Below are 27,340 nucleotides of genomic sequence, written 5' to 3' on the forward strand. Positions count from 1 at the left end.
AGGGTCGCTATCCATAACAGGAAAAGAGGGTCACTAATGTGTCATTCACTGGGATCCGACGGATGCCTCCATCATCATTTTGGCCAGAAATTTAAGCAAAAGCTCAGTCTGAGTTCAATTCGTTCGATTCAGTTTGTTTATTACAATAATATATATTTTCATAAACTATCTGATGATCATCTGTGATTCTTTTAATGCCAAGGACTTGGGCACCTGGGGGAGGGGGGGGGGTTCAGGGGCGGATTTGGTGGGTCGGAGGTTTAACCCCCCCCCCCCCCCCCCCCCCCCTGGGCGGCCAAGTGAAGAAAAAAAAGGGTAAGAGGGTAAAAAAAAAAAAAAAAGGAAAGAAGTAAAGCGGCGCGATTTTTGGAAAATCCTGGATCCGCCACTGGGTCAACCCCCCCCCCCCCCCCCCAACTTGGCAAAAAGCTAGATCCGCCCCTGGGTTTACAAAAAAAAAATACCCCCATACATTGTTGTTGTTGTTGTTGTTTTAGTTTTAAGGGCGTGTGTCGTTCAATTGTGAATATTTACGCCGAATTCAAGTTTTTTAATAATTTTAAATGGAAACAACAAAAAAAAGGGAGGGAAAAAAAAAATCGACACTGTTCAATTGTTCGCATTTTGCGGAGATTGCAGATGCTGTAATTAGTTTTCTTCAAGTAATTAAATTGATTAAAAAAAATCTTCTAAAGAAGATAAAAATAAAAATAAATAAAATTCACAATTATTTTTATTTTTTAATAAAAAATCTTGTAATATTTGTTATACTATATGATGAAAAACAAGATTTAAGACTTTTTAATTAAAAAAACTTCAGAAATTTGACTAAAATCTAAATCACAACGCCTTATTTTTCACTAAGATTAGCAAATGACCGAGAGTACAGTGGCCGTGAAGCTTCACGAAACTAGTATGACAACAATTTGGATCTGTTGGTGAAAAAGACTGTGAGTGGATGTTTTTGCATGTCTTTGATACAATGATATTTTAAATGCACAGAGATATGGAATACCTTATTAAATGCATTTCTTTAATTCAAGGGATATAATTAATTAACTTGCAATGTGCAGCCGAGGCGAAGGCGAAGCTCATGGGGCAATCACTAACTTGTCCAACGAGTTAACAGGCGCAGGCCCTGCCTCAGCTCAGGCGGTAGGGAGATTCAGCGCTCGTGATCGTGATGATCACGAACTGCGCACAGAAGCGGCTCTTCGCCGATCGCCAGGATCAAAATTTTCAAAAGTATTATTTCAAACATCAGGGAATTGAATTAATTGTATTTTACTGCCATTTAGGTGTCGTATATTGTCACTACAATGGTGATATTGAGTTTAATTATGTTGAGTTTTTACCAGTGCATGCATATTGGTACAATCATGATACTAGGAGTAGGACGTGGTGTGAGTGTGAGAGTGTGAGAGAATCAACAAATCGTCCCTATTTTCACGAAGTGACGGTAGTGAATAAAAATCGCATTCACTTTGCGTTACGATTTTCCTCACTACCGTCACTTCGTGATAATAGATAAATGCATTCATGAATTGGCACCAATTTATCTGCAAGAATTAATCGAGGAATACAAACCCTCACGCAATTTACGGTCATCTTCACAATTAAACCTCGTATCTACTTCTGTGTCAACTCTCTCTTATGGTAATCGCTCCTTTCGCAAAGCTTCTGCTGAACTTTGGAACAAATTACCTTTAAATGTAAAAAACTGTCAAACCGTTAACCTATTCAAAACTAGTCTCAAGACACATTTATTCAAAATTGCGTTCGATGATTAATTATCTCTGTTCACTTTGATGTGTATTCCATATGTATTGTTATTTGTAGGTTTATTTGCATTTTTAGTTTTGTATAAGATGTAATTGTATATCAGTCTATTTTGTGTGTATAGCGCTTAGAGACTTCGGTGGTAAGCGCTTTATAAGTAACGTTTTTATTATTATTATTATAGGGACGAAATATTTAAAATAAGACAACAATAGAGGGTGTCTAATTAATTTCACACAAACTATGGAGTATAGTATAATGATCGAGTGATGTTGATCGAGCATTTGTCGCTGACACTGTGTGTAGATCTATGTAAGAAATTGATAGACTAGATCTAGTATCACTATCACTAGCATGCCCTTAAAAGACAGATATAGGTAATCAGTAATATAAGACTCATTGATATACCATGCAGTTTATGGCTATATTGAGGTTTTGCAAAACACTTGTTCCTTTGAATGAGTGAGAAAAGGGGAGGTCATGTGACGCAATGAAGGACTACTACTGCATGGAGCACATAGTGGCTTCCTTTTTCATGTTAATTACCAGTTTATATTAAATAATAACAACAAATTAAAACTAAAAATACATAAAGATAATAATAAATACAAAATGAAAAAACATGTGAAAGACTTCATGAACTGATTGGCATTATAAACTAGGTAATGCAGTGCCCAGCATGTTGAACATGCAAAATCATGTTGTGATGAAGATATGAATGATAGTCAAAGCAGTCATGAAAATCATACTTAAGTTTCTACCCATGAACTAAAAAATGGGGTGTGGTAACAAAATGTGAACTAGCAATTCTTCTTTTTTTTCTTCTTTGTAATGCTAAGTCTAGTTTGTTAAGTTCTGAAGAATTATTTGGTTTATAGGAATCTAATAAACTTTGATTAATTTCAACAGGACTTCAATTGGTCGAGTCAAGTCAAGTCAAGAGCATGCAGATGTGGGAAAAGTTCTTGAAAATAAACCATGAGTCCTGCTGCAGATAACCCCTTCGTCTTCACATTCAAACTCAACAATGTCCTCATCAATGTTTTGGGAAACGTCTTCTTAAGGCTTACCATCTCGGCTTCATCCAGGAAGGATTTGGTAAAGGAGGTCGTCTACCAATCAGGAGAGTCTGAAGAAGAGGTCAAAGATCACATTTTCATCACTGATGTTGTGACAATATCTTCAGAGAACCAGGATGGATACATCTCATTTGCCAAAAATAATGTCACGTTTTATTTGCCCAAAGGTAATTTGATGTTTTGTAGACTTTTGACATTATATTTCCCTATCTTATAACTTTGAAAGTGAAGAAACTTTGAATTATTTAGAATACATCTCCTCTTTTATTTGATATGTCAAGGAGTTTAATGTTGAAGAGCTTTTGATAAAACATCTGAAATGTTATCCAAACACAGTTCACTTTTAAAAACATGCCATATTGCAAGGCTTTTATACATTTTCCCTTGAAATGAGTTTAACAATGATTAACATACATGTACATCTTTCCAAAATGTGAAATTGTATTTATTTATATATTTAGACTTATGCCAAAATGGAAAAGGAAAAGAAGTGACCCTTGAGATAGCAGCCTATGATCAGACAGAGAACAAGAAGATAGCTGTGTCCTCATTCCTCATTTATCCAAGGGGAAAGAAAAGCTTAGATGCAGGGACCAGTGAGGAGATCTACAGGCAATCAGGAGAACTGTTACTCGTCACTAAACTTCCAGAGGAATCCATTCTCGTCCAGCTTGGAATAGTGAAATATGAAGTTAGTATAAAGGGCTTTCTGTAATGAACTCGATCTGCTTGGTTCTAAACCACTAAAGCCTGCATTTTAGTTACGATTTAACTTTGTACTGGGTCTAAGTTGGCCTATGTTGAGTTATTGTGTTAGAAATCTTAGAATGGGGTTAAGTTGTTGCTTTGATATAACAGTAGACTTTAATAGGCCAAGCCCTATACTATATTTTGTAAAATACATTCCTGAGTATTTATTTCACAATGTAACAATAACTTCAGTTACTTGCATCATGTAATTAATCAAGTTAAAAGGTACACCAGTGTAATGAAGACAGTACGGTATATAATAATTTTTTTTAATTATAAGCATGGACAGTATGATCATCATGATGAAGACCTAGAATGTTTAAAATGTATCATGACTTACAATTTTGTATAGTGATAAGAAATGACATTTAAAACCGTCTGTGTGGACATTTTTATGACATTCTAGATGTGTATTAATTTATTGTAATGTATATTTTTTCTTTTAGGCTAGTCTTCGATCGCAAGAGCTTCCCTCACCTATCCCCTCCACCCCGTCCCCTCTCCCCTCCCCTACTATGGTTCCAACCCCTCAGCCGGAACCCCTGCCAGAAGACCGGCCAGAACCTCCCCCTGTGGCTTTACCAGAACCAGAGCCGGAACCAGTACTCAGGCAGCGCACCCCCACCCCTCCTCCTGTGCCACCTGTGGTAAGTCGTGCTAAGTGCAAGAGTCGTGTAGGATACATTTCAATGTTTACATGGTTCAGGCTGCTCGGAAACATCACATTTATTCCATCTATTCTTACATGTATCCCTGTTGTAAATTATTATGACCCATGATATGCATTTGTTGATTATCACTGCACACATCATACCTTTCCTTCAAAGATGGGTGATTTCGGGCTGGGTTGGTTGGTTATTTGATAAACGATTTACTCTTTCCCCATTTCTTGCCATGCAATGAGCGGTGCCATTAAGATTTTGTTAATATGCTCCTTGTCATTCAGTAATAGGTGAATTTTGAAATTTATATCTGGATATGTTTGTCAGAATGAAACATGAAATAGTTTTAATCAGACAAAAAAAATCAATGCATGTTCCTTTCCAGGTATTATTATCCTATCCATTATCACAATACATTTAAGTGAATTATGTTTTCTTTACCTCTGTTTGGCCTTTATCCCAGGTGACCTTTGACCCTCCAAAGCGTAGAGAACCTAGCAGACCATCGGGTATGGTAGCACTACCCAACCAGGAGGAGGTGGTGGTGGTTGTGCATGCTGCCAGTGGGTTGTCTGCCCTGCGAGACAACTCTACCCCTCGACCTTATGTACTAGGGTAAGTGCCCAGGGAGCAGGTCTTTTGTAAAAGAGTCATCTATTTCCATTTCGTGTATATATTGTGTTACTATCGCTGACACCGGATTTGATTGAAAAACCAATGTACCTACCATACAGCAAATCCTGATGGGACACAGGCAAATGACCATGTTTATATGTGCATTAACATTACCGTATTTGCCGGCGATAAGGCCGCACCGCTACATAGGCCGCACCCCCAACTTTGACATTTCAAAGAGGAAAAAAAACAAAAACAAAAACAAACGGACAAAACAAAATAATCATAATTTTCTTGAAAACACTATTTTTTCAACCAAAATCATCCATATTCTTATACTTTACCGAAAGTTTAGCTAAAAAAGTGATCGCAGGCAGATTTGGTGTCCGATATACCCTTTACCACAATGTACGGTGTAATGCGAAACTGCATGAAATGGAAAAAACAAAATGGCTACTTCGGATGGATGTGATCGCGGCAGCTCCGTAAGACTGTCCCTTCCTTTACCTTTGCAATGCATTGGCACGAACTTAGATCAAGAATTATCGGCAAATGTTGTGTTAAAGTGTTTATTTTTGTCTTCATGCATGTCAACAATGCAAGATAAAACTGTCGGTAAGATGTTTGGAAATGTCCTGTACCATAGTGGTATTGTTATTTTACCGTTTCTAGTCCCATACGTGCAAATTCGTGTTGGTTTTGACTTTTTTTTTTTTTTTTTTTTTTACTCTTTCGTCGTAAAGGCCGCACCCCGACTTTTTATTATTTTCTCTTCCAAAAATACTGCGGCCTTTACGCCGGCAAATACGGTATTGGATAACACATACTCTACTTCGTGGTCGAGTGGTTTAAGGCGCTTGACTGGAGGTACGAAGGTCAAGGGTTCGAATGCTAGCTGACACAGCACTAATATCCTTTGGCAAGATATTAACCTGCACTTGCTACAGTACTCTCCACCCAGGTGTTCAATGGGTACCTGGTAGGATGCGACCGTCATTGGTCAAACAGTTTTTGAGCGTCAAGTAATGCCTAGCTGGAATGCTCCCCCAGGGAGTGGAGTTTGTGCACACAGTGTGTGCGGGCGAACACTGAATCCAATGACCAGGGTAATAGTATATTTGTAAAGTGCTTAGAGATAATTATATTGTATTAAGCGCTATATAAAAGCTAAATGTTATTATTATTATTATTTTTGCTATATTCTTCCAGTTGTATGACACATGCCCCTGCAACGATATTTCCTCCCCTTACAAAGTATCTAACGTTATCCTTCAATCTAATGATGTACCTCTAAACCTAACCCCAGACGTAACGTCAAACCCAAGCCCCATCCTAAATCTATACATTTGATGACATAAAGCCCTGAGCAATTGTGAGAATAAATGTGGTATTACTATTCTTCATTACCATTATTGTAGGAAGATTCTTCCAGGTTCTTCCAAGGGCAGGGCAGCTGTACCTCATACCCAGACCCCTTGGCAGAGCACCCATTCTACCGTTGCTCCTACCATGAGTCCTATATGGGAGGAGGTGATATGCTGTAAGATCCCGGCTTCTGATAGTTCCTCAACTCAGTCTGATGGTAAGAGCTAGGAACTTTGTGTTAAGATTATTTATAAAGGGTAATAAGAGTTACCAAATAGATTAGAATTGCTGGTTTTAACAGTTTTTGGGGTGGGAATGTTACATGCTTGTACGTATTGGCTGCTTCTTGTATCTTAACTATTAATCTGATGGTGAGAACTAGAGACTAAGTTCGTAGTAAAACCCTGTTGGTAATTAGCGTTCTCAGTCTTATTGGGATTTATTACTAGTCCTGTATAGGAGGATATTATATGCTCAAAGATATCTGCTGCCAAAAGTGCTAACTTAACTCTGTCTACTGGTAAAAAAAATAGAGCCTTAATTTGTAGTAAAACAATTAGGGTAATTAAAGTTACCAAATAGATATAACTGCTATTGCTCCAATGGAGGATTTATATGCTGTAAGATACCTGCTGCTTTCATAGTACCTCAGCTCAGTCTAATGGTATTTAAAGACCTAAGAACTCATTAGTAAATGGTTATAACCCTCTTATTAATCAGAAATACCACTTGCATTGAAAAATGAGCATCATCCCTTTCTTGGAATAAGTTAAATGGTGAAAGCTAGCTACCTCCTGCAGATAGCACTCCATACACAGTTTGATATTAAAAGCCAATTTTGTTGTTGAAAGTAGTAACATTTATTTAAGCAAGGTTGGCGGTAACACCACATACTGTATTCTTTTAACACGATTAGTAAAATGTAGTTTGAAATTTGACTGTTTCACTTGTAATTGGATATTACTATCATTGTTCCATGTAAAGATGCATATATTCTGTCGTTATGGAACTTTTGCCTGTTTGTATACCTGGGCCCTGTTTCATAAAACTTGTTATCAATAATAAATGCTGAATTTCTATGGCAAATTAGCTCCCAGCCAATCAAATGCCAGGATTTCAGTAGCTTATAACAGTTTTGTAACTTGATATTTACAACAAGTTGTATGAAACAGGGCCCTGCTCTTATAGTGTTTCAACTGATCCTGGTATGTGATTTGGTTTCAAGTGGCATCAGTTGTTTTAGTTTCCGTTATATGATAAAGAATTCTATGGTATGCAATGAAAACATATATGTTTCTTTGTTCAAACTTTGCAGTTCTGACATTGAAGATTGTTGATCAACCTACCAAGACTGATATCTCGACCTTTGAACTTTCGCTGGCTCTGCTTGAACCATTTCATCATTATCACTTAGACCTAGTACAGGTTAGATACCTATATTGCTTCTTAGTTTAGGCTGCAATAACTGATTGAAACTTGAAAGCATTACTGGTAGAATGAAGAAGTGTAGAAATGGGCACAAATAAAGACACAATTGTACTCTCGAAATGAGTCATTTTTTAAGCTACATTAGCAAATGCAAAAGTGAAATTTACAAAATTAATATCTGTGCGAAAAGGAGGACTATTTAAATAGTATTTGCCTGAGCTTCGCAGTCTTTTAGTTGTGATCATATAAATCCAAAAAATTTAAAGGCCTTAACAGATTGAATACTAATGCTCAATTATGGTTCATCGACAAGGCCTCACACTTCACACTTACTTTTTATAAAGATTATAAAGATTTCCAGGGTAAAAATATTTTTATAATGCATCAAAAACAATTAAACTTACCACTTAGAACAGGGCTTCACATTGAATTTTTGGAAGGGAGTCCGGATTTTACTTTTAATGTTTGGATCAAGCTAAATCTGAATCTGATGATATATTCCTCAACATTCCTGATAGAGTACAACGAGTCAGAGTAGGTATACGCATGAATGATAACATAATGCAAATGAAAATGCTGTTGCAGATGAGCTTTGAATGCGTTAGAATCCTAAATGATAGATGGTGGTAAAGAGTTCCAGTGTGTAAGTATTTTTGTGAGACTTCTCTATCATTTCTATGCTTCCAGGCTGTACCTTTATCACCCAGTGCAATTCATCTCTACATCACTATCTATCGCAAGCTGAGCATGCTACCAGAATGTGGAGATTTCTCCTTCCATGGTCTGGAAGTAAGACTAGTATCCTTGGACCGTCGTCTGTACGATGCTATGGGCTCCATCATGGCTGTCACCAAGATTGTTCCTGACTACCAGAAGTACAGGTGGGTGAAACTTTTTAGAAACTAATAAAAGTGATACAATTAAATGCATTTTGCATTGCACTTTAAGAATACTGTAAAACAAGAATCTTTGCAGGCATGAAACTTTTGTGAATGTCTCAACTTGTCTATGCTGCTCCAGAATGATTAAAGTTCATCATTTGCAGGAAATAAAATGCACAATTTATGATATGAATATTTTATTTTTTTGCTACAAAAAAATGATGATCATTAAAAATGTATTAAGTTACAAGCCACAAATGATTGGGTCATCTTGAAATCAATGAGATTCCACTCTTCTGAAATAAATGCATTTTGAAAGATCATATATAAGTGCTGTATGGAGGGTAAGAGATATAAGAAAGTGAGATTATATAAAGTCTTGTAATTGATATGTGGCTGCCAGTATGGCACTCTAGCAATTTAAGGAATTCATTTGCTGCCTGGTACCCATTTACCTCACCTGGGTCAAGGTATTCAAACCCTTCACCTTGTTGTTCACAGTCCAGAGACTTATCCATTCGACCACAACACTCCTATAATGAGGCGACATACATCTATTTTTTTTAGTATGTGGTAGAGAAGTCGTGGTCGGACTGTGGATCACATGGTGCGTGGTTCGAGTCCTGCCACTGCACTAATGTCCTTTGGCAAGACACTAATCTATATTTGCCACACTTGACCCAGGTGATGTAAATGGGTACCTGGTAGGATTATTCCTTGAAATGCACTGTGCGCTGATAACGACTGCCGGAGCTAAAGCTAGGGTAATAATTATGTAATTTATGTAAAGCGCACTGAAATGTCATTCGTCCACAACACCTCTACAATGAGACCACATACATACATTCCTTTTTAATATGTGGACCAATTTTTTTTCAGAGATGCTTTTCGAGAGCATACCCACCTGCTGAGTGTGGAGCCCTTGGTAGTGGAGATGCCCGTCCCACATCCCTCCTCATTCCTGACATCAACCAGGGGGAAGCATCAGGGTTATTCACAGGTGAGAAAAGAAAGAAAGAAAAAAAAGAAAAGGCAAAACCAGAATGTAGAAATCATATTCATCAGTATCCTCTGTATATTCATCTTTTTTTATATGGGCACTATGTTCTGTTATGGTTAGGGTCGGTAGTTTGATGCTATGTTAGATCCTAATAAGAGCTATAGGGGTTCATGTCAAAAAAAATATTAAAGTTTAACTTTGACAAAATTAGTTTATGGGTAGTTGCCTAGCAACTTCAGACAAAACTCAAGAATGTCTGGAAAAAACTGATGTTTTTTGCTCGCAGTGTGAACGCCCCGCATGTTGAGTATTTTTTATGGTACTTATAGCTGTGTGTGTTAGCACGGAAGCCAGGAGAGTCACGTGACCATACGCAGAAAAAATTCACTTGTGCTTCTAAGGCAAGCATTTACACTGCAAAAACAAGGAGTTTCCACAGACGTTTAAAAAACCACACTCCAGAGATGGGTGGTTTTTTTAATATTTGGGTTATTCATCGTGTTTATGGGTATTTGCCTAGCAATTATTTCAGACAATACTCCAGAATGTCATAAAAATTATCATTTTTGCTTGCTGTGTGAATGCCCCTCATGTTAAGTTTAATTAATGGTAATGATTGTTCTTATCTTTCTACAGCTTTGGCTAGCAGATGTTTCAGATAATATGCAGTGGGATCACTCCTTTGTCTTCTGTCATGAGAGAGAGCTAGCGTCCATGTTTGTCAGTACAGCTGCTGTGGTTATTGAGCTGTATGATGTCAACTCAGGTGGGACTATGGTCTTTTTGAAAAAGTTTAAGTGTAGCCCGATATTTTTGTGTGCAAATACTTTCAAAGATGACAGAAATACATTTGTATTCATATCGTTTAGATATGATACGGTAAACCGCAGCAAAATAGCCTCCATGATTTTTTTTTAAATGTGTAAATGGCAATTGCCGCAACAAAAGTTCTGCGCATATTCACCGAGCACTTGTTTTGTTTTAGATACAGAAACGTTATGCTAATTATTACATTTTATATCATCGTTAAAAAAAACACCTGCCGCATCATATCTGATCAAGGCATAAAGGTCATTGTGCACCTATCCCATCCCTGGACTTAGAGTGAAATCCAACGCTAATAGCAAACTACCGGTACTCTAGAAAGAAAGCAGATTGATGAAATAGGACAAAAAATAAGAAAGTTATGATTTTTCGAAAGCTGTAACCGCTAGATGTATGGGCACCGTCTTCAAATTGGCTGAGTCTGTAATGTCACTATGACAAATTTTCTGACAATTTTCCTATTTGTTCCAACAATTTTTTTTCCTTTAAAATCTATGACTCAGGAGTGTCATTTCTTTTTAGAGAATCTTTAGAAATTTGCTACCAAAATCAATTTTGAGTAGTGCCCCTACGGAGAAGGCGTTTAGGAAACAGATTTTTATGATATTTTTGGACACAACAAACAGGAGAGTGACTTCAATTACATTACTGATTTGAAATTCGCATAGTTTTAGAGATCTCATATTTCGAACCCTCATAACTTTCTTATCATTGGTCCGATTTTTTTCAAACTTTTGGCATTGTGTTTCTCTTATTTTTCCGCTTTCATACAAATGAAATTAAATACAAAATTGGTTTGCCTTTTTATACGCAAGGTATAACAAGAGTCGTTTCAATTTTTTAATTTTTTTCTTCGTTTACAGCCTTTGATGGCACGAGGTGGCACCCTCACAGACCCATTGGTTTTGCTGTGGTTCTCTTGGATAACAGGGTTTATAATGCTCTGACCAACGACAGAGGGAAGTTAGGGGTCAGGATTCCTAATGTACCTCTTCAGGTGAGGAATTATTTTGGTACAGTAGAATGAATTAAAAAACGGGAGAATAGATCTGTCATTATCAGATGCAATGATGCAATACCTCATTGGTATAGATATAGAGATGTCGCAAAGGCATAAATGTTTTGTAATTTTATAACTTAAAGGTACTATGTCCCATTTGCAGGCCAACAAAATGAAAAGGTTAAATTCCAACTACATTTGAAAGATAATACTAATTTAGAACTTCCCTAAAAAAGGTGGGGCTTGAAAATGTCTTCAAGTTGGAAAATATCGACTATTAGTTGTCAAATCGACTTTAGGGCTATAGAGCCCATAAGTAATAGTCTTGATTTTTAGACAATTGTACCGAATGGTCATACGTTTTATGCTGCGCAAAGATTCAATCAGTTTAATCTTGGCCATCACAAGAAGTGGGTTATTGATGTCGACAAATGCTCATGTACCCTTACAACTCTTTTCATGTATTTTATTACCAAAGAAGAAAAAAAAGCCAGTCAGTCACTCAATAGTGTCTGACAGTGAAGTCTAGCAAGTAAACGGGTTTCCTTGCATAATGAGGACACTGCTAACGTTTAAATTTCACAGATAGGACGTACATGACATATTCATAATTCCTGCAAAGTTCTACAGAATTTGAGGTTGGCTGCAAAAGGGACATAGTACCTTTAATAATAATGAAGCCGTAGAAGAAAAGAAGGAGGGGGCTGCATAGCAGGTCTGTGCTTGTTGTTGTTGATATATTTTTATTTTTCTGTTGACTCAAAATATCTTTTATTGAATTTTGTCTTTTTTTATGAATGTGTATATTTCTATTTTTGTATCCATATACCATGTAAATACAACAAATTTCCATTGCCGAATGGACAATAAAGATGTATCTAATGAACTTTATTTAACAGAAAAAGTCAATTAAGGAGAGTACAGTTCAAATAACAGTCAATACAAAGTTATCAAAGAATTAATTGAAATTATTTTGATAGCATTTGTAGAAAAGATTGAAAAATCGGCGTCATTGATTTATCTGAAAACACCAAGAAACATGGTTTATTTCTCTGCCTGGATATTAAAGCCATTTCAGAAAGAAATAATTTTTTTCATCCCCCCCCCCCCTCCCTGTTTATGAAAATGAAGATGTAGAATAGCATATTTTTTATGTTTTTTCCCCATAGATGTGTGTTCTACCAACTCATGGCAAGAAAACTCCCTCACTCTCTCTTGCACTCAGGCTACTTACATCTCGGGTAAGTCACAATTCATGATGACCTCTTCACAGGTCATGATCTACTCAATTATGTTATTACTGCTGCAGTAATCAATGTATAGTCTTTGACAAGGGATGTTTCTGTTACAACAAAAAACATTGTTTAGCATTAATGAGCAGCTTGCTTGCTTAAATATACGCTTCATAATCTAACAGTTTTAGCCAAAAGAAGAACATTGCCAGTTGCCATTTATTTTCACAATAAGATTGATATTGCTATGTTGTACTTGTGAATATGTTTGTGGTCAAGTGTTTTTCTTATTCTCATTTGAATCTGAGTGCACAATTGGCAGCCATTTCTATTTCTTGTTTCATAACCAACACTCCAGATTTAATAATAATAATAATAATATTCAGCATTTCAGCTTTTATAAAGTGTTTAATACATCTCAGACGTCTCTAAGCGCTATACAGATATACTACTACCCCGGTCATTGGATTCAGTGCTTGCCCGCGCACATTGTGTGCACAATCTCCACTCCCTGGGGAGCATTCCAGCGAGGTATTACTTGACGCTCAAAAACTGTTTAATCCAAATAATCACTTTTTCTCTTTCTGTTCCCTATTTAGGTCCCAGATTCTTTGCCCTCTGTGTCCAAATTGGACACCCTTCCGTCCGTGGATGGTTTTACATCTCCTGAAACTCCCGAAGATCTTCTACCCCCAATCGAACCAACCTGGGGAGGCTTGAACCCTGAACCTGCATATTCTCCACCCACCACACCTTTGCCCCAACCTCTCTATGATTTGGTGATCATAGATACCAGGAAAAAACTGGTAAGTTGATTAATGTTTTTTGTTTATTTGTTATTGATAGCCCTTTCAGTAGTGAAGAAGCATCATATGAAGAAATGTATGATAACCACATAGTGAATGGGACATGCACACCTGATAATAATGAATAAAAAAGATTTGATTGGTTATACAAATGGCAAAGATCAGCTTGAGTTCTGGTTATGATAGAAAATAAATTCTCACAGAATCCAACAAAATGCACCCTGAATATTCAAGATAAAAAATAAATGACATGTGCCAAATGATTTTGGTAGAAAATGTATAGGGGCTGAGTAATGAGCCTGGAAAGATAAGGAAATCAAGGTATGTGTGTGCTAAACACAGGTCACTACGGTATGTGCAAATGAGAGTTGTGGTTTTTATTGAAGATGATTTCTTATTTTACTGGTTCAAGCAATCAATTTACTGCAGGATAAACAATCCACAATGAATTATAGCCCTGTTCTCTCGACAGACGGTTCCCTATGCAGAGCTCAAGATTACCAAGAAGACAAACACTTGTTGAAATATTGTCTTCCTAAATGAAATGGAAAGTTAATTGTGGCATTATTTTGCAGTTTCATATTGTAAAATTTTATGAAATATTATGCCCTTAACCCTGCAACATTGCTTTTTAGAAGAATCACTTTGAGATCACTTTTATTGGGAAATGACAAATACTTTCTTGAGGTTTATAGGCAAGGCACTACACTTACTTTTTTGCTGGGAAAGGTGCACCGGTTGGACTTTTTTGAGTCTGCTATGCATAAGCCCTATTAAAGATATCAAAAATTTCACAGTCTGAACTTTGATATGGGGTGCCCTTGTATCACGGTACACTGCTAGTGTTGAGCCCTGCCATAGGGGATGAATTGAAGATTTTTTTTTTAAAGTACCGTATTTGCCGGCGTAAAGGCCGCATTATTTTTGGAAGAGAAAATATTAAAAAGTCGGGGTGCGGCCTTTACGGCGAAAGAGTAAAAAAAAAAAAAAAATCAAGTCAAAACCAGCACGAATTTGCACGTATGGGACTACTAACGGTACAATAACTATACCACTGACACTACAGGACATTTCAACACATCTTACTGACAATTTTATCTTGCATTGTTGACATGAATATGAAAATAAATTGCTAAACCAACATTTGCCGATAGATCTTCATCTAAGTTTGTGCCAATGCATTGCAAAAGTAAAGGAAGGGACCATTCAACGAAGCTGCCGCGAAGCATCCATCCGAATTAAGTCGCCATATTGTTTTTCCATTTCATGCAGTTTCGCATTACACTGTACATTGTGGTAGGGGTATATCGGACACCAAATCTGCCCGCGATCACTTTTTGAGCTAAACTCCCGGTAAATAATAAGAATATTGATGAATCTGGTATCAGTTTGTAAAAAAAAAATTAGTGTTTTAGGAGAAAATTACGATTATTTTGTTTTGTCCGTTGGTTTTCTTTTTTTTTTTTCCCTCTTTGAAATGTCAAAGTTGGGGTGCGGCCTATGCGGCGGTGCGGCCTTATCGCCGGCAAATACGGTATGCAATATATAACAAAATGTATGTGCTGAAGAATATTTTGTTTTCATTGTGTGTTTTATAGTGTTTGACTGAAATAAAAATCTGGTAAATCATTGTACTTTTGTGATGATGGTGGCATGGTGCCATGGTGCCAAAACTCCTTTTAGTCAATTGGTCCTAAACTTAAGTCTCTGTCTGTCTCTTATGATTATGGCTTAGTTTCATTATGCACCTAATTGAGATTTAAGTGTGTATAAGTTGAATCTGTTGGGACCAGAAACAAAATGATTCAACCAAGATAGTGGACCCCTTTGAAAAACATCTATAAGCTGACAAGGGCAATCCATCCCATGAGTGGTGAATAATTAAATCAAATCAAATAAATAATAAATGCTTTGCATAGTCTAGTTTAGGAAAAATTTGGCTTGCCCTAATTTGAGATAATAACAGAGTTAACTTTATTTATGTATGTTGATTGGTAGGACAGTGAAATGATCAAAGATTCTTTGTACTGGTTTGTTTTTTTCAACAAATTATCGAAGACCTGAAATCTGTGTGAAAGGATTTTAGCATGATTTAAAGTGAATGACAACTTATCCATGTAAAGTGTGTCCTTTTTATTTGAATTTTAATACTAATTTATATAAATTACATGTTTGAGATAACATGCATCCATTAGGGAAAAAACAGTATCGACATACATGTGCATTAAAAAAATATTGATGTAGCCTGGTATGTATTATGAGAATTTATAATTTTTACATCATGACACAGTTTTGCATTACATCATCAAATAGTGGGAAATTCAAGATTCTTATTATTGCATTGATTAATCAATATATATATATATATATATATATATATATATATATATATATATATATATATATATATTACTTTATTTGTTTATTTATTTTATATATGTACAGTACATGCATGTAATACATGCATGTACTGTACATATATAAAATAAATAAGCATACTATGCATGTACAGTATGTAAATTTGTTGTATTTTTGTATTTGTATTTTTTTTCCATTAATATATTTTTGTTTTATATATCTTTTTATTTATTTATTTTTTTTATTTTTTTGGGGGAATCTCTTTTGTTTTGGATCACAATCCAAGGCAACCTATATCTAAATCCTAAAGCAAAACATGGTACTATCTTTCATCAGGTAGAACTTCATTGTCACAGATATATGTGAGCACACTTAGGGTGATGTAGGGGTAAACAGGTTTTATGTTCATTTCCTCTCAAGTGTTTATTCAACAATGTACTCATGTACTGTATATTTGTTGTTTGAATATTTTTTTTGTAATGGAATGTGGCAGAGAGAGAGAGAGAGAATGGGTATATGAAAGAGCTAGAGAGAAAACAAACAATCATTGTACGCAATGTGATATATATGTGCCAATTTATAGGCAATTTTTCTCTTGCACTTCTATGTAATGCATTTTATTTTTTAAGACTTGTTCGATTTGAGTATCAGGAAAGACCTTGAGAAGAGATAAATTTTTAAGAGAGAGCTATAGGATCGAGGGATGAAATTTAAAATGTACGAGACAGAGAAGAAAGAAAGAAAGAAACAGATAGAGAAAGGAAAGGGAGGAGAAAATGCATTATGGCAATAGGAAATCCCATCATCCAACTCAGTGACCATTCATTGACTTTTAATCAGTGTCTTGTCAAAAATCAATACCACAGTTCACACTTCTCACAATGAAGCACCTGCTTGTAGTACAGTCAGGTGGAATAGACTTGTCTACTTTTTAACAGGGGTGAGTGGGTTGATCAGTTTGGGAGGTAATAACATCTTGACAGTTTTTATAGCAATATCTGGTTTGGACCCTCAGATCTATCATAATTAAATTCTTGAATTGTCTTTCTTTTAAAATTTTGTTTGTTTACATTCTATGTTTCATTTTTTCTTACAATACAATTCTACAGTCCTTACCTACTTAAAAACTTATGATCCTTGTTAACATTTTTTGTTCACCCTTTGAGGAAAATGGATGAGTCCTATATGCTTGGTTGCCTGGGTAGTGTGTAAACAGTATAAGACCATTGGGGTGTGGGAAGGCCACGATCTTTGATCTGAAATCCAGCTTTCTTTCACTGTGTGTGTTTGTCTTTTCAAAGATCCACGTTGAATAGGGAGAGAGATTTAGAGCAGCTAGTTTTTGTCATACACTATACAGTGCATATAGTGAGTGTTATGACGTGCTTGTGTATATATAGTGCAGTAGTCTGTCTGAATAGTTTGATACATTACAGAATAAGCTAGCTCTTGCCAAAAGTGGTCTTTTAATTGAAGTTTAGATACAAATATTCTTGGAATATGAGTGGAGGTGCATATTACAGGCCTTTTACAGCTGATCTAGAAGTGAGTACAGCTTAGTAGCTTAATTTCTGAAAATAGGATAAATCTTGAAAGATATATCCCACTTACTATATAGTGCATTGTTTTTGACTGTGACTTAGTGTACAATTCCATTTCAGTAAGAATTGTTTGGTTAATGTTGTGTAGGTTTTATAGGAGCATTTATTTAGATTAAAGCTAGATTATTGAATCATTAAAGTGCAAAATATTAAGTACATGTCCATTTGTCAATCTTTTTTTGTGTGCGTGCCTGTTTATTTAACAGGCACATTTTTTTTTAAAGGGAAGTCATCCCTGATATTAACTTGGTTTTGATAGAAACAGAAAATGAGAGCAACATTTGCTCTGAACTACAAAAAGAAAAGGACTTTTACACTGATTCATGTACCTTAAATATAATTATTGCAAATTTGTTTCTAGTCAACCCCCTGTATGGAAAAAAAATCTATTCATTCATCAAAATCAAAGAAAATGAAAGTTTGTAAAATAATATGGATGAAGCAAGTGGAGAGCAGGGGCGGATCTAGCTTTTTGCCAAAGGGGGGGGGGGGGGGTTCGTGGTGGTATGTCTATGGTTTGACCCAGTGGCGCTGTTTTACTGTTTTTTCCTTCTTTTTTATTCTTTCTTTTTTCCCCTGTTTTTCATTGATTGGCCGCCCAAGAGGGGGGGGGGGGGGGAGGGGTTTAAACCGCAAAACCCCCCTAGATCCGTCCCTGGAGAGAAGCTCACGAAATATGTCACAGCGCTGCCAATTCTGAATTTGTGTTTGATTGGTCGCCAATTCAAAATTTCATATCGAAAGTTGCTCAAACTTTCACTTGCCTGTTCCTCTAATTTGTCCATTTCTGTTAAAACCAAGTAAATATCAGGGTGGAATTCCCCACTTAGAATATGTGAAAGAATGTGATGTAGGCCTTCATTGTTCCTACATGTACCATGCACCATAATATAAGCGAGACAACCTTGTACAGTTTTGCAATTTTTAAATTTCATTACGATAATTTCAATTTTGCATGTACAATCACCACACTGATAATGCTGTGTTTGAGTATATATTATAAGGTGTGTAGGATGTATCATTTCAGGTTCTTATTTATTCATGAGCCTAGCTCTCCTTGACTCCTTCTAAACCTTGTAAATTATTAATCTGCTTTGATATATCATGAAGCTACTCACTTCACAATCTCCATGGATACATAAGAGTAGGATGTGAGTGTAAATGATAGATTGTTCTGAGGGACTCGAAAATGACTTGAGAATTGATTGCTTTGGAAGGGAAAGAGGGAGGGAGGGAGAGAGGGTGGAAGGGAAGGAGGGAGGGAGTGAGGGTGGAAGGGAAGGAGGGAGGGAGTGAGGGTGGAAGGGAAGGAGGGAGGGAGTGAGGGTGGAAGGGAAGGAGGGAGGGAGTGAGGGTGGAAGGGAAGGAGGGAGGGAGTGAGGGTGGAAGGGAAGGAGGGAGGGAGTGAGGGTGGAAGGGAAGGAGGGAGGGAGTGAGGATGGAAGGGAAGGATAGAGGGAGTTAGGGTGGGAGGGAAGCCAGGAGGGAAGGATAGAAGATGGGGGTGAGTGTGGGACGGAAGGAGGGAGGAGGTGAGGGTCAGAGGAAATAAGGGTTGAAGGGATTAAGGAGAGAGGGCAGTAGGAGAGAAGGAAAGAGTAAAAACAAAAAAATTTGTAAATGTTTTCATTTTCTGACAGTTGATATAAATTTTACTTTGTGAGTCTCGTGAAGAGACTAATTAAGAGCCTGCTTCGCCCATGTGCACTCATTATCGCAATTAATCTCTTCCCTCTACTCCCTCATAAAATTACACTCAAACTTCAAACAATTGAGTTTTCGTTTGAGCTTTTCAATTATAAACATTCTCTTTTAATATTTAATCTTTATGCCTAGAGTTATATGAATATTTATTTTTATTTCCGAACAGTCCTTGAAAGATGATGATCTCCCACCCAGTGATGCTCTTCAGAATCTTCTGGATTCCAATCCACAAGACCGCTTGGTTCAGCCTGGGGAGAAGCCTACATCCACCAAGGGACTGATACCCACCAGGCTTCCTCCTCCTTCAGATAATAAGCCACAGTGAGTTACTTTGTAGACTTGAGATACAGCATCTTTGTTTGATTCATCATGTAAAACTCTATAAGCCTGTTCATAGATACTATCTGCACACTCGCAGATAAAGGTAATTTGTACAAAATTGTGAAACCCACCAAGTCGAATATTGGATACGTTTTCATGAAGGTTTTGTCTATGCACCAACAGTACAATCTGTGATACAACAGCTGGAATTATTCTTTTCAATCGGGCATACGATACAAAAGATATATTTAAGAAGCCCATAAACACTTTAGTAGTAATTATTAAATATGCTCAAAGTGGGACTTCTTCGTGATTGAAAGATATATGGATATTGAGGTCATTTGTGACATGTTTACAATACATTCTGGTCTATTAATTGTGCCATTAGGTTTAATTATTTATCATAAATGAACTAACAAGAGGAAGATTTGATGTTTTATTTCTCTGATTCATTACCATATTAGGCTTATCTTGATTGCCCATGTTTCTGCTCATAGAAGGAAAAACTTTGCTAATTTTAGCCCAAAGTCTGTATAATGTACACCTAGCACATTATGTGCATTCATGGCTGGAATCTTCCGTCCATAGCACATACCGGTATGGTGTTTAAAGCATTATATCATTCAAAAGTAAAATAGGGATGGGCCGCCAAAATATGCTTCATTTCATAATGATCCTTATGATATTAATCCTTGTGGAAAGATATTCAAAACAGGATGTCTGATTTTTTTCAACTAATTGACACATTTGTTAACAAATAATATTGAATTACAAAGAACACTTGATGTGATTCTCAATTTCAATTCTCTTATGATAATTTTTTGTAATGTATAGATCAAGAGAGCCGAAATCACCTGTCGGTGGTAGTCAAAATGATCAGACACTTATGAACCTGATCGACTCGCAGCAACGAGAGATTGAGAGCTATCGACAAGCCATGAAGAGGATGGGTGAGGAAGTGATCAAGCAGCAGGATGCCCTCACAAGGTTAGAGACAGACAACTCACGTCTCCGTCAGCAAGCCAACATGTACGAGGATACGACCAGGGCGATGGTGACTGATGCTAAGCTGGAGGGTATGAGCAAGGCAGAGATGCTTGAGAAATACGGTAAGGAAACTATTGCTTTTACTTGAGTACTCTTTCAATCCAGTACTTTCTGTACAAGTGTGGAGGTTAATTTTTAAACCATAACAACTGTTTCATTTGTAATTAGCTTTATATATTATCTGGTGCCAATTCAAAATAGTATTTCAAAGCCTTTATGTACTAAGGAAAAAGATTGGTTTATGCACAATATTTGCATGAAAGAGAAACACACCTTCATTGATTTTTGTGAACATACATGTAGTTATATATGCCTCAAAATTATCTACTGACATTGTGAAGTACCATAACCGAGCACACTTACATTGCCTATATGAAAGAGCGAAGCAATTGAAGTACAGTGTGTAGCATCTTACATATTCCAAACATAAGTGAGATATGTGTATTTACTTGTATTTCTCTGTTACATTATCAAGAGAGGTAATCTAATTAATATTCTAATGTTTATACCTACCATGCAGTGACATTGAAGAGGTCCCTCTCTAAACAGGTAGCAGAAGCAGCAAACTACAGAGAAAAACTCCTTCATGCTCAGAACGACCTTATCAAGGTATGTATTAAACAACAAACTTGTATGAAATGTATGAAATTTATTAATTTAATTTTTTTCTTCTTTTTTTCTTGTTGTGGTGATTTGTTCACTGAACCCTCAATCCAAGGGTTGAGGGTTCAAATCCCAGCTTGCCACTGACATCCTATGGCAAGACATTAATCCATATTTGCCACTCTCCACCCAGTTGTTGAATGGGTACCCAGTAGATGCGAAAGTCATCTTAGTTTGCTCAGCATTGTCAGTATCTTTAAAGAGAATTGTGTGTGGGCAAGCCTGAATTGATGACCGCGGTAATAATATATCTGTAAAGTTCTTGGAGACATCCTCAATGTATTAAGCGCTACATAAACCTAGAATATAATTATTAGTAACTTGAGAGATTTTAATTTTGAATCTGTATTGACTTTTACAGCACATTAATAATAATATTCTGCTTTTGTATAACGCTTACCAGTATTACAATGTCTCTAAGCGCTTTACAGGTGGTCATTGGATTCAGTGCTTGCCCACACACAATGTTTGCACACTCTCCACTCCTTGGGGAGCATTCCAGCCAGGCGTTACTAGACACTCAAAAAGTGTTTGACATTCATAGGTAGACTAAATGAAACTAATGAATAACTCATCTTTGTTTCTCCAGCACAATGACAGGGAGAAGCATTACCTAGACCAGCAGGAGGCCTCACTGTCACAGTCTAAGCTCCTGCAGGAGAGGCAGGGGAAGGTGGTGAAGCTGGAGCAGGCTTGCAGGGAGCAGGAGAAAGCCCTAGAGAAGATGGACCGAGCATTGAAAGCCAAACAAGGCAAGCAAGGGGTCCGCTTTAAAGAAGGTAGGAGCTAGGGCCCTCATCACTGTCAGTAGCTTGTATGTTTGATTGAATTGTTATTTCGTAAATCTAGAATGCTGAAACAGCATACTTGAAAAGATGGTGAAAGATCTGAAACTACTGGTCGAGAAAATGCACTTTTGAAAGATGATATTACTCAAAGATACCAAGGCCTAAATTCTTGTGTCCATATACACACATATGTAATCTTCTGTTACCTACTCATTTTTACTGGATTTATTTTAAGTATTACAAGTAGCTTATCTAGTCTCTATTTTACAAAAAAAAATTCACAGACAAAATCTCAAGTTTTCTTATTAATGTAATAACTTTTAAGATGATATTACTCAAAGATACCAAGGCCTAAATTCTTGTGTCCATATACACACGTATATAATCTTCTGTTACCTACTCATTTTTACTGTATTTATTTTAAGTATTACAAGTAGCTTATCTAGTCTCTATTTTACAAAAAAAAATTCACAGACGAAATCTCAAGTTTTCTTATTAATGTAATAACTTTTAAAATTTAATCAATATTGACAAAACTTGGCTGAAGTAGATGTATGTCCATGTATAAGCATGAAAAGATTAAATCACTTTGAGTTTGTGAGGTCAGGTGCTAAAGGTCACAGAATTATTTACCAATGAACATACATATAGGCAGAGAGATGTTATAGAGATGTAGTTGCATCCATTTTTTCAATGTTCTTGACTCACATCATTGTATCATTATATGCATCTTCATAATCAAAGAACCTGTTTCTAATTTTAAGAAGAAATTCAAGCTTTATTTTGTCCAAAAATAGAAGATACAATATACAAAGAGTTTGGGCAGTTTACTTCTACCTACGACACATGAAGGATTAATTGGTCCTTTGCTTGTTGTCATGGTTATGTGTTTATTTTTATCATTAGTACACTCTCCCTTTTTTGTTGTAGAATCCCAAGAGACGGCAGCACTAGCAGCTGAGAATGCCAGATTGAAAGCAGAACTAGAACACATGAAAGCTCTCTCTGCTTCTCAGCCTAGGGTAAGTGAATTGTATCTCTTGCAATGGAGTTATAATGGTATAAATTAACCCTCTCTGTTATGATTCTTTTCAACTATTACATGACCATTTGAGGGAAGAGACATTTGTTTTCCTGAATCTTTTTATGGATCTTATGAAGCGAATTATGAATAGAGTGGGGTGACTAACGGTATTTTAGGACAGGCTCACAGGCTATATATATATGTTTTCTGTAAGTTTTTATTAATATTGGCCTTGGAGACCCAAGGTAATTATTTTGTTATTTTGAAACCTTGTGATATCAAGGCTATAAACAATTAATACAAAAAACTTGGATCTGCAAGAGTATCTTATAATGAGAGATTGTTATAGCCTTTCTGTATAACATGAGACCATTTTACTTGCTGTGGTCCTCAGATATATGAATGCCACCGATAGACAATCTCTCTCTCTCTCTCTCTCTCTCTCACTGACTCTAGTCTAATGCACTCGGTCATACAAACATAATAAAAACAGTGCTTATAAAGCACCAAAGTCATCAATATACTCCACATTACCTACCATATATGATAACAACTACACCTATATCTACCAAAATTCATTTCCATTTAATTGATATTTCTGAAATGTTAACTACCTCATACATATTATCTCATTGAACTATGTATTGTATCTGTACAACTGGATGTTCTATGTTTATATTTTATGCCCTGCTTTGGAAAATCCATTGTCCTGGGCAATTACGGTATGCCATATTGTGATATATCTCTGTATAATTATGATCCGCTATTTGTACCACTGTCTATTTTTATTATAAAATAAATTCTAGGTCAATTCTTTCAAAAATTTTACTTTTTCATCTTCCAGGGAGGTTCCGCAAATGAAGCTGAGAAGCTCAGGATGCAGTTCATGTTGGAGAGAACCGAGGGTAGAGTGTCATCATTAGAAAAAGAGGTGAGAAATATAATTATTGTTTTTGTAAAATGCGCTATATATGAATTTTTTATTATCATTGTAATGTTATAACAATACATAAGTTCATAATTAGCACATGGTTCAAATGACTCTGAATATCCACAGATCTTTTAAACATGGAGAATTCCCACTTTGTGCATTTCAGAATAATCACTGCCAAAGTCATGGAGGTGCTTCATGAATACCTTTTGTTTGTCCTCTTAAGAAGAATACTTCCACCTGTGCTTCAAGATTGTATTGTTATTAATGCAGAAATGAGGAGTCAAAATTTAAGTTTGTAATGCATTTTAGCCAAACATGGTTTATTATTACAACCCAAATTTGTTGATATATCTTTATGTCTTCCTGATAGCATTTGATTTGGTATCATACAAAATCGAAACAATAAGCGGCCACATTCTTAGTCAGCTAAGAAACTGCCTCTCTTAAAGCCCCACTGTCCTAATTGTAGCTACTTGCTCCCTCTATATTGAAAACTTCCCTAATCGGTGCCTGTTGGTCCCCCATGATCCTCTTTTTCTTATGTTAGTTGAGAGCTGAGTTAATGAGATAGCCACCTGTCGGTGACCTCACTGTGTAGTCTAATCCCTTCTGGCCCAGTAGTATTGACGGTCTTTAAAAATGTGAGGATACACACTCTTTACAATGGAGATGATGATGAATGAAATATATATATGCATGTATGCATTTTTTTTTCAAAGAAGAGGAAAATGGCGGAGTCCTGGTAATCTATGAAGTAAGAAATCAGATGTCTCACATATTTACTCTTTCTTTTTTCAGCTACTGGATAAAGCCAAAGAGTGGGGCAAAGAGAAGGCTAGCATATCACTGAGATCCGATGATTCCCTAAGACAACGCTCGTTACCTCCCCTGCCATATTATGACAGAGGAAAACCCCGGCAGGTGAGTCAGTCAACCTAGTAAACGAAGTTCAGTTTCAAAGATGAAATAACTGGTGAATGTTCTACCTTGGACAGATTTTGTCATCTAGTTGTTCTTGTAGTGGAGATATTAAGGCCCATTTAAACATGAGACAACTGCTTGTGTTGTGGCAAAGTTAAATAAGTGGTGTGTGCTTCACTTTTCTATATTTGATAACATACAAATCAGGGAATTAGCTAGAGCCCAGTATCGAGCACATCTATCATGTGTTTGTGCCACAATACTGCCTCATGTCAAACTCTTATCATATTAAAGAGTCTTTGTCTTTTCAGGATTGAAAATCCTGTTTCATTAGAAGCATTGATGTGGCTTCATTAGCATCAACTCTCAATTAGTATGGGCATCTTACAATGTAGTTAGAAAATTGCAATTTATATATGGTGTAAAAGAAATTGCTGTCAGGACAGCTGTTCACACCACATGAACTACTTGCAACATGTGTCTTCACATTTTGGAAGAAGAGGAGTTTTAATCCTATGTTTGACCTCTTGTATGTATGTTTGTTTGATCTCACTCTTATCTTATTTTTTATTATTATATATGCATGATTTATTGAATAAAGAACAGATGTATAAGTTGTGTGTTTATTATAAGTTTTGGTAAATAATTGTTAATTCAGAATATGGTGCGCTTAGAGACATCAGTATTAAGCGCCTTATAAATATTGTTTATTATTATTATTATTATTTTAATAAATGCTACTCTCTGAACATTTCAGATCAAATCATTGGTTTTAGCCTCTACTATAGGCATGATGCATCATGTCTGATGTTGAGAGTTGTGGCTGATCTGATCTAGAATGATTTATGAATGTATTCTTCTTTTCTCTTTTTTGCCCTTCCCCCCTCCCAGGACTACAATGATGCATACACAGATAGATCGTATGATGCCAGAAGACCTAGACTGGGATATGGGACCCCAACAAGACTAAGTCCTCTCTACTAGACCAACATCAGTGCCTCTCTCCTAGTCCATGCAAGCTCATTACCCAACCCTAACCTTAAACCTAAGCTAATACCCGATTGCGACCCAGATTCTTACCCAATAGTTTTGATAAAATGAAGCCTTGAGATATTTTCACTCTGGTATTTGTTGGAGCTTCGTTGTTTCATCATGAAAATGTGGAGGAGTTATATTTATTGTAATTGTTTAGTTCACAGTGCCTGGTGAAGTATTTCCACTATGACATCACATATACCGGTAGTGGCTGAATTTCTGATGGGAGGATCTCCATGTCAACAGTAATTGAACAATGCTGGAACCCTTGGAATTATATCTTTGTTATTGGTAGTTGTGGGTTCGAACCCCGGCCGCGTCATACCAAAAAGACGTTAAAAGACTGGAGTTGCTGCTACCTTGTTTGGCGTTCAACAATAAGGGATAGAGCAACGTCGATCTGGCCCTGCTCAGTGGCTGCCGGGCTAACGATCAATTGGGCAAAAAGAATTTCCATTTTCGGTTTTACTTAATAAAATTTGGACTTAAAAAGATTATTATTATTATTATTATTATTATTATTATTATAATGGTTGAAGCACTAGCAGATTGATAGTATGATAGTAAGCTGTAATATGTTAAACATGTATTCAGATGATGCCATCCAAGGTAATGCTTCTTCTTGGTGCTTGAAAAAGAATAAAATCCGTCCAAACAGCATCTTCTTTCCAAGATTGCAGTTCATAAGTTTATTTTAGTATGTTTAGTAAAAACATTTTATACCTCCGGTCAACTCATCAATGAAACATACATCTCTTTTCCTTCTTATTTGTAGCTTGTATGTACGTAAAGGTACTATAATTTGTTACAGTTCATTCAAAATTATTGATAGTGTGCTATATATAACGATTTCACTTCTTTGACTTTGAAGTATTTGGCAAGTGCACAACGGAAGTCATATATATATGTACAAATTAACAAGTGTGGGGAAAAGTTCACTGAAGTATATTTTGTGAAGTATATATATTTTGCTTCTCCACTTCTTATTTACTTTATAGAGTAGTAACAAGTCGTGCTGTTTAATAATATGTGCTTATAATGGTCTTGCCAGTATATGCGATTTAATGTTTTTGTATATGAATGTATATACCATAGATTTATAGTTGTATAATTGTGAATATGAAATTATGCTGTTGACCTAAGGTTTATTTACAGAACAGAGTTATATATTTCTTACATCAAAATTAGATGAAGTCATAAATTTGTTCACATTTATAAACAATAATCAAATACTTCATGATGTGGCATAAGAGCAAAAATTATTGATTGAGTTATGGTGTGTATTTGAATCAAATAACGACCACATTAATTTTTACTTTTTTTTAGTAGAGCTTCAAATCCAGATTTTAAAAAAGATATGTGGATAAGTTTTAATCTTTATGTTATCTATGACATACGTTAATGTAAGCAAAACATATGAATAAACTGAAATTAATTATATGAGTAAAATGTATTTGGATCAGTGTTATATTTGTCTCAAATGTATAGTTTAGCTCATTTTAGTTCAATTTATTGGTCATCA

At 36.1% G+C, this 27,340-nt stretch overlaps 1 protein-coding gene across 1 annotated transcript; it reads left to right on the forward strand.

The window, feature by feature from the left end:
* The first annotated feature begins 868 nt into the window (after positions 1-868).
* LOC590227 (coiled-coil domain-containing protein 33) lies at positions 869-27,271 on the forward strand. Its single transcript, XM_030986367.1, has 21 exons — positions 869-950; positions 2,689-3,025; positions 3,320-3,549; positions 4,055-4,255; positions 4,734-4,885; positions 6,304-6,467; positions 7,566-7,675; positions 8,366-8,559; positions 9,439-9,559; positions 10,196-10,325; positions 11,248-11,381; positions 12,554-12,625; positions 13,216-13,422; positions 19,252-19,406; positions 20,241-20,515; positions 20,974-21,062; positions 21,706-21,895; positions 22,835-22,926; positions 23,773-23,859; positions 24,661-24,783; positions 25,675-27,271. The coding sequence occupies exons 2-21, from the start codon at positions 2,758-2,760 to the stop codon at positions 25,765-25,767; spliced, it is 3,087 nt and encodes a 1,028-aa protein (XP_030842227.1). The 5' UTR covers positions 869-950; positions 2,689-2,757; the 3' UTR covers positions 25,768-27,271.
* Positions 27,272-27,340: the final 69 nt, after the last annotated feature.

The sequence above is a fragment of the Strongylocentrotus purpuratus genome, unplaced genomic scaffold (assembly GCF_000002235.5).
Source record: "Strongylocentrotus purpuratus isolate Spur 01 unplaced genomic scaffold, Spur_5.0 spur5_contig_837, whole genome shotgun sequence".
Classification (NCBI taxonomy): domain Eukaryota; kingdom Metazoa; phylum Echinodermata; class Echinoidea; order Camarodonta; family Strongylocentrotidae; genus Strongylocentrotus; species Strongylocentrotus purpuratus.

Coding starts and splice junctions, on each gene's coding strand:
- LOC590227 (XM_030986367.1), top strand. CDS start 2,758: ATGAGTCCTGCTGCAGATAACCCCTTCGTCTTCACATTCAAACTCAAC. Junction 4,886..6,303: donor CCTCGACCTTATGTACTAGG/GTAAGTGCCCAG, acceptor CCATTATTGTAG/GAAGATTCTTCCAGGTTCTT. Junction 11,382..12,553: donor TTCCTAATGTACCTCTTCAG/GTGAGGAATTAT, acceptor TTTTCCCCATAG/ATGTGTGTTCTACCAACTCA.